The 8,236-nt window shown below is 41.2% G+C and overlaps 1 protein-coding gene across 1 annotated transcript in view; it reads right to left on the bottom strand.

Annotated features, from left to right (window-relative positions):
• Il1rl1 (interleukin 1 receptor like 1) overlaps positions 1–8,236 on the bottom strand; it is a 26,342-nt gene continuing 18,106 nt past the window's right edge. The window contains exons 8-10 of the mRNA XM_021199160.2: positions 5,556–5,702; positions 3,951–4,118; positions 1–404 (exon numbers count right to left, since the gene is read on the bottom strand). Coding sequence (XP_021054819.1) covers positions 1–404; positions 3,951–4,118; positions 5,556–5,702 — 719 coding nt within the window. The remainder of the gene's footprint in view (positions 405–3,950; positions 4,119–5,555; positions 5,703–8,236) is intronic.

Raw genomic sequence — 8,236 nt, 5'->3', positions numbered from 1 at the left:
TCAAAAGTGTTTCAGGTCTATGCATGCCTTGCCACTCAAAGGAACCGCAACAGATGCCATCTTGGGGGCTCTTTCCGGCACTGGCATTTGGTACCTCACATGCTTCCAGAATTTGGAACTTAGAGACTGCTTGTCGGCCACGTGGTCTTCCCTCCACTTGATGGTCCCCTGAATTTTCACAAGATGCTGGAGAGAATCTTGCAGGTCCCCGACCTGTAGTCTGCTTGCCACGCTCAGAGGCTCCATTTCAATAAGAATCACCTTGGAGTTGTTCTGGATGAGGGCGCTGTGCAGAGCAATCTCCTGCTCATAGGCAAACTCCTTGCTGTGCATCATGTGAGGGGCCAGGACAAACACCTGTCTTCTGCTATTCTGGATACTGCTTTCCACCACAGTGGCTGCGTCTACAATCAAGAGATGGATGGAGACCTCCTATCATTCCCCGTGTACATTTAATGTTTGAATCGTGAATGTTCTGGACATAAGACGATGGAAGATTCTGAGCTGATAGCATCATATTCATAAAGTAGGAGTGAAATTAACAATTTTGCTACAAAAATATCCTTCCAAGGGCCCTGTGTTTACTCAGATAAATAAGTGCTAATGAAGAGTCTTCCCAGATACTGGGATAGTGAAGGTCTCTTAGTCTATTGTTTCATGGGAGATGCAGAGTGGACTTCTCGGGAAGACAGGTAGCCACAACATATGCACAGTGCACTGACCAGCTACCAACTTTCTCTAAGGGAAGAGAAGTGTTCTGTTGGCAGCTTTGATGTAACTGGCTGGAGGACAGACCAGAGTTCACTCATGAATGGAGAGAAGTGGGAACTAACCAAAAAAGTACTGCCAACTGACAAAGACAATACAGGCTTGATCCCTAGAGAACATTCAAGCATCTGAGTTTGACTGATATGGAAGTAGGATAGAGAAACGAAGATCTGGCAGCTACATACAGCCCCATAGACAAGTGGAGAGCCTACAGATCCTTGAAAAGATTTGAAACACAGAAAGAACCCTAGTGGCCATTGCCCTGTTTTCTAGCATTACAGCAGTCAGCAGGAGAGCTGGAGAAGCAAGGAGGGGCCCCTAGGAAGAGTAAGATCATACGTACCCTCATAACTTGTGCATCTTCAGGTCTTTTATAACAGTGTCAGCATTGATTGGATATTTGAGAAGAAACCAGATTGTCCTGTGTATATGCCTGTCAGCCTATTGGTAATTACATCCCTCTTCTTTAGTAGACATGTCAGTTTAAAAAGTTATAAGGCCTAGGCTTGTAATAATTGTCTCTGTTCTCATTCTAAACCCTTGCTGGTCTCTGAGGAATCAAGGAAGAGTTGACAGGGAAGGCAAGAACACTCCTGTAGGCTATCCTAAAGGTATGGAGGGCAGAAAGACAATAAAAACATCTGCTGACATGACTGGAGTTGAGATAATGTCAAATGTGCATGAGCTTAGCTAAGAATACTAAGAAACAAAAGCCGCTATTCTGCTGGGAATACAGATCTGTAAACTATGTTGGCATCATGAAGAAAACCAACAGGACATCTCTCAGGTCTTTCAAATATCTTTGCCATAAGCTGTCTGGATATCAGAATCAAAACCTTTTTCTCAATTCTGTTAGGTCTCCTGGAGAGATTAGCAAGTTTCAGAGATGGCTCTGCCCAACTGTAAAGGATTAAAACCTTCTCCTCACTACACAAGCCTTCAGACTCTGAACCTTCCTGCCAGAGATTTTCTAGTTCACCCATGGGGCACAGGAAGACAGATTGGAGATCATTACAGAAAACCACTGGTCAAAAAGCAGAAAGCAACCAATGGTGGGGTCCCAAGTCACAACTGGTAATGTACAATATGACTTCTTTACCTAAGGCTCATAGGACATCTAGGGACAGAGGGTGGAATGATTCTAAGAGCCAGAACACCAGGTCAGCTGCTGTTGTGTCTCCTAGAAATGCCAGGGAAGCTTCACCCATGACTCTTTATCATGAACATGGCCAGGATGTGTACAATACAACAGACATGCTATCAAAGAAGGGCAGGAATCTCATGAGGCCCCAGCCATAGTCAAAGAACTACATACAATTAAGAAATGTCAAAAGTAGAAGAGTTGCTTGGATGAACCCTGTAATTGGTCACACAATACCGAGTGAATCCATATATATATATATATATATATATATATATATATATATATATATATATGTATATGCAACACCAAATTGGAGAAGCAGGCTAGATTATATATGTCTGCATGTGTGTGTATGTATGTGCATGTGTGTGTTTGTGTGCACATGTATATGTGCATATGTGTATGTATGCGTGTACATGTGTGTATCTGTGTGTGCATGTGTGTGCAAATGTGTGTGTACATATGTATATCTGTGTGTGCATATGTGTGCATGTGTGTGTGCATGTGTGTATGTGCCTGTGTGTGTGTGGTGTGAGTATATAGGTGTGTGTGTGTGTGTGTGTGTGTACAGTGATAACAAATTTAAAAAGAGCATGATTTAGAGGCAGCAAGGTAGAGGGACTGGAAGGAGGGAAGAAAGGGTGGAAATGATGTAATATTTAACCATTAAAAGTGTCCAAGTTATCCTGGTGTGATACAGTGGAATGCAATGGTGGCTATTGCATAGCTATTGCACAGCTGAAGCCTTTGGCACATCTACCATGTCCCACCCACATGGCTGTGAACACCTCATTTTTAGGATGGGAGTGGGGGAGAGAGTTAATGGTGAGCATCTCCCAAGCAACAGCCTAGAAGCTCTGGTCTTGGGACAACCAGATGGCCAGTAAGTAAAGGTACTTGCTGCCAAGCCTGAGAACAAGAATTGGAGCCCCAAGACCCAGAAATGATAGAAAGAGAGAACCAGCTCTTTGTAAGTTGACCTCTCACTGTCACAGGCATATGTGACACACACAACATGTATGTAATTTTTAAATATCTCTGCTCTAAGTCAAGTATGGTAGTTCATGCTATATCATAATCCACATGTGTTCAAAGCCAGCCTGTACTACATAGTGAGTTCAAGGCCAGCCAGGGGAACCAGGAAAGATCCTGTCTCAAAATAACAGTCAGCCAGTAGTAAACCTCTGGTCTTAAATCTAATCTGACTATCAATGTAAGTCCTTCACCAATCAGCAAAGAGGCCAAATCATTTGCATAAATTATTTTTTGTTAATGAATGTGTTTATTATGAAGTAAGAATTCTAAGCCAAATTCCTTATTGTGATATAACATATCACAGTATAATATAATGTATCAGCATTATATATGTAACAAGATGCAATAACAATGTAATAATATATTATAATATAATAATTACATAATATAATAAATAATTCCTATTACATGTAGGGTATGAACATCAGAATTACCTCTACTAATTACTATGAAGTTACTATGAACTCCAAAACAGAATATTAAATTTAAAAATGCAGTATAGAGAACATATATGTATGGTTCACCTGACAAACTAAAAGGCTAATGCAAACATAACTGTCAGTACTTACTACATGTACTAAAGTTTTTTATATTTAAAAATTAAATAAATCGATGTATAATGCATTCAACATCATAATGACTTTTTTGTTTTGTTTTATTTCTGTTTTTTTTTTGTTTGTTTGTTTGTTCGGTTGGTTGGTTTTTTGAGACAAGGTTTCTCTGTGTAGCCCTGGCTGTCCTGGAACTCACTCTGTAGACCAGGCTAGCCTCGAACTCAGAAATCCGCCTGCCTCTGCCTCCCCAAGTGCTGGGATTAAAGACTATTGTGTTTCTGTGGCTTTCCTTTCCCTGTCTCTCACTTAGCTGTCATGATCTAAGGTCTACCTGCCCTTCCCCCACCCCACCCCCTCCTCACTACCTAGCATTATCTACCCATAGTCTCCTTTCCTGCATTTTTTTTTCCCAAAGAATTTCAAACCCTGATGTGTCTCGGTCGGCTTACCTTGCCCAGGCAGCAGGTCTCTCCCGTAAATGCACAACTTGTAGCCACATTTATTTTCAAGAACATCGGGCAGAGTGTGGTGAACAAAGTACTCCACAGAGTGGGTTCCTGCCGAGCTGGCCCGGAAGACCCGAGGGTAAATGATGTAAGCGTCATAGAGCTTGCCGTCTGAGAAGGAAATCAAGAAGTACCACCGCCTCATTTACTGCTTCTCAGACCTGTCGCCTGTCTTCTTACCAAGTTTTATGACTGTTTATAACTGGCTTTCACCCCTCCCATACTCTAAACCCAAGAGACGTCAGCAAACTATGGCTAGAAAATGTGACCAGGAAATAAGCGATCTCGACCAAAGATTTGTTTGTTTACGATCTTAGCTTGAATGGTAAAGAACTGAGAGTCTTCAGGATGCTTCAAGTTTGTTTATAAGCTATTGGTGTCTATTATCATGGATGGGGGTGGGTCTTCTCTGTCTATTGACTGTTGCATTTTTCCCACACAACATTCCTCATTTAGCCACAGAGCACAGGTTCAAAGACATCCAGTGAGTACCTGAAGCCACAGATAGTCCTGAGCCCTCCATTCAACACTTACTTCTGCACACACATCCCTAACAAACTTGTCACAGTAAGAGTTTAACAACCATAGCTAGTAATAAACAGAGGACAATAGACGAAAACAAAATGGATGGCATCACTACTGCAGCCACAAAGGCAGTGACCTCAACATAAAATAGCTGTCCCTCAAACACAAGCACCATGGAGCTTCAGCAGGGAACCTGTTAACTAGTAGGGTAACTGACTAGTGCTAGGTTTCTATACATTATACATTATACAACATGGATACACTGAACAGACAATTCACGTCCTAGCCAGGACTATCACATATCTCAGACTCACGCTCAACTTAGAACTCACGTTTGTTTCGCTTATTTAATCTTTACAAACTTCAGTTGATCTTAGACAATTGAAACCCTAGAAAGGACATATGGCAACCCTACTACTTCCTCAGAAGGTAATATGCCTATGGCAACTAGTGACAAGAAAGTAGAACTTCTTAAGGGGTCTGAATTTCCCACAGATCAAACAACCTACAGCTAATTGATTGCTTCCTGCACAAACAGCTAATGTGTGCTCTTTCAAAGGAAGGCTTCAAAGTCCCTACTTCACTGCGACTCTCCTTTTGCATGTGTAAAGTTTGTGCAAGTGTGTACACATGGAATGAGGATGCAAGGGCAATGAGCATGTATTTTGACTCTCTCCATAACCTGCTCACACTTGAAAAGCAGGTATGATTTCATTGTCCTGTTGTAAAATGTTATTAACATGCATTTTTTCAAAACAGAACCTGTCCGGGACTCAGGTAGTTATGGGGGCTCACTAGGAACAGCAATGTCAGCAAGGAGACTCTTGGAGATGACTGTCTGAATGTCAGAAGCACAAGCAATGACAGAGAGGCATGGAAAATTATCTGTGTAGACTCAAAAATCTCACAGATGATGTTAAAAGGAAATGGAGATTGGGTTTAGCAGCAAAATATCGTTAAACAAATAACCAATAGTCAGTGGGACTTTTCCTTGTGAAGAGAATCTTGAAAACAGATACTCACCATTCCGGGTTTTGTAAGGTGTCACTATACCTCTCCAGAACAGAGCAACCTCAATCCAGAACACTTTTAAGACTATCACCAAGACATTGATAAACATTAGCAATAAACTACATCCAGCAACTATGTAGTAGATGCTTCGGTGATCAACTATCAAGAGATGGGGAGATGGGGGGAACAGTCATTAGTATTAGCAAAATAAGACAGAATGGTTGGTTGCATGAACTCCAACATCCCCAGAAACCACAAGGCATGCCTACCCAATAAACCAACACTGAATTTTCAACAATGCTTTCAAAATCAACAAATCAATTTTCTTAGCACATACTCTGCACAAGTCTTAAGGCTTAGTAACACAGAGTGTGCTTAAAGGTAAAGAAGCACGTAGATACAGGAAAACCCAGCTAAGATAGGAGGCAAAAGGGATTTCAGCTGACAGCCATTTTAAACAGAGATTGCTCTATATTAGAGGAAGGAAGGAAGGCTTCCTATAGAATGGATTACTAAAGGACAAAGAAGACTCAGAACAGTCTAGAAAAAGCAACACTCCCCTCTCCAGAGAGAATGCTGAGGTCATGTGCAGAGGTGGAAGTGTGTGTTCACAGAACTGTAGCAACTGCATTTGGGGAATTAGTGGCAGGTGTGGTCACGGCTATGCATGATCAGATGTTAATCTTGCTAGGGAATGTGTCCTGATGTGAAAGGGTATTAGAGATGAAAGTGCTATTCCGCAAGATTAATCTGACAGTAGTGGAGTGTTCATTTGTACGGGAAGGATGACGTGATCAAGGAATATAACAGGATATTTGTGGGGGGAAGGTGAGGCTTGGAACTTGTGAAATGGTAAGAATGGGATTGGTAAGGTCAGTGTTTATTGGCAGCCCTAAAGAGTGGGAGTCAGTAGATCAGGAAATTTGATGCTTCTAGGGGATGGGGAATATAGGAAAAACACACAGTTGCAGGTCACAGAGTACTATAATGGAGACATCAAATTGCTGGGTCCTATAATCCTGATGCCTTCTATTATTGAGATCTTCCTTCAACTACCTCTCAGCTGAGTCCCACATTCCTTGTTTCACAAAACACACAAGAAACATGGCTTCCAACTTCAGGAACTTGTAAGACACACGTACAAGTTGGACACAGGAACTGCTACGATTCCTGGTATGCTTGGCTGTTGGAACCACATGATCCTCATAGACTTTGCTTATATATGAATATGAGGAGATTCTTCGGTCAGATCTGGTAAGTAGTTCTTTTTTATTTTATTTGTAAGTCCCCATGCCTAGGTTAAAAGACCTGGCATAAAATCTCTGCTGGTAGGGACAAATTCCTCTACTATCCTTGACAGTTCACCATCTCTGTAAGTCCAGGAAAAGGGAACTCAAGACACTAAAGTCTTGTGGCCCAAAGATGAAAACAGATCTCAAAACTGGCCAGAGCTTGCTGTCTTCACTTCTTTAGGTTTAAGGAAGAACTTCCCAAGGAACTTGTTCAGAAAAATTGTCTAATAGTCCCATCAGATGGATGCGTGCTAGGGAAGTACAGAGTGTGTGGAAGATATTCTTATAGGAACTGTTGTGGGTGAAATACCTGTGTGGGTGACTGAAACATTTACACTAAGCAAGATTGTGATTCAAGGTGGCCCAGAAAGTTGATGTCCAACATGTATCTATGTGCTTATGACTTTGTAAACTACACGTGGTTTTTCACGTCAATGACCAGACGCAAATGCTTCCTGGCAGTGTTTATAAACAGGAAAATGTCATCTGTGTTGAATCCTGGGTCTAGAATTACAGTTCTTGGCAAGGCCTTAGGCTCACTCTGCCCTTGCTTCATCGACTTAGTCAGTAAAATTGACAAATAGTATGGGGTGAGAAGATAAATGAGAAATTCTAAGACGTAATTAGATCTGGCTTCAACATAGAAAACATTGAATATGAATATGAATTATTGTTATCACAGACACTCTATTTGCACTCTAATGGTGTTGAGAAATATACAGAGTGAGGCTTTTTAAGGTCTTTGATTTTATAATTTAAGAAATATCAGAAGAATTCATTATGACCATTCAAGAACAATAGAAATGATTTTTATTTAATGTGCTGTGTTGCTCAAACAGTATGAACACATTGATTTGAATGGCAACAGGTGAATTAAAAATAAACTGGAAAACAAAAAATTCACACACAAACAAAACAAATACAAAATTACTGATAAAACAAATATAAATCTAATACAAACGTGAACTAAAGAACACTGAGAAATCTAGACAACAGATCCTGTTAGCAGAGGAAGGCACTGCGGAATCAAGGTCACACTGGGTGAGAATAGGGGTTTGGCTTCTCTTTTCCTGCGGAATGTGCAGTGACCACCACCATCTCGGGACACAGTGGTCACCCAGGGTAACACCATTATCAGGGGCAGATCCCCAAGACCTCACTGAACACAACCGTACTAAAATTCTTCTGAGTCACAACTCTGGCCACCTAGGAATCAAAACTCTGTTTTATAAAATGTTACAAGCCAGAGGCTCGAAAACCAAAACCCAAACAAGAAACATCCTGGCTGGGTAAGGTGACACATAGTTTTAATCCCAGCCACTGGGAGGTGACACATAGTTTAATCCCAGCCACTGGGAGGTGACACATAGCTTTAACCCCAACCACTGGGAGGTTAACATA

This window comes from Mus pahari, chromosome 5 (assembly GCF_900095145.1).
Source record: "Mus pahari chromosome 5, PAHARI_EIJ_v1.1, whole genome shotgun sequence".
Lineage (NCBI taxonomy): Eukaryota > Metazoa > Chordata > Mammalia > Rodentia > Muridae > Mus > Mus pahari.
The sequence above is the reverse complement of the archived record's forward strand: the minus strand, read 5'-3'. Positions and strand labels throughout refer to the sequence as shown.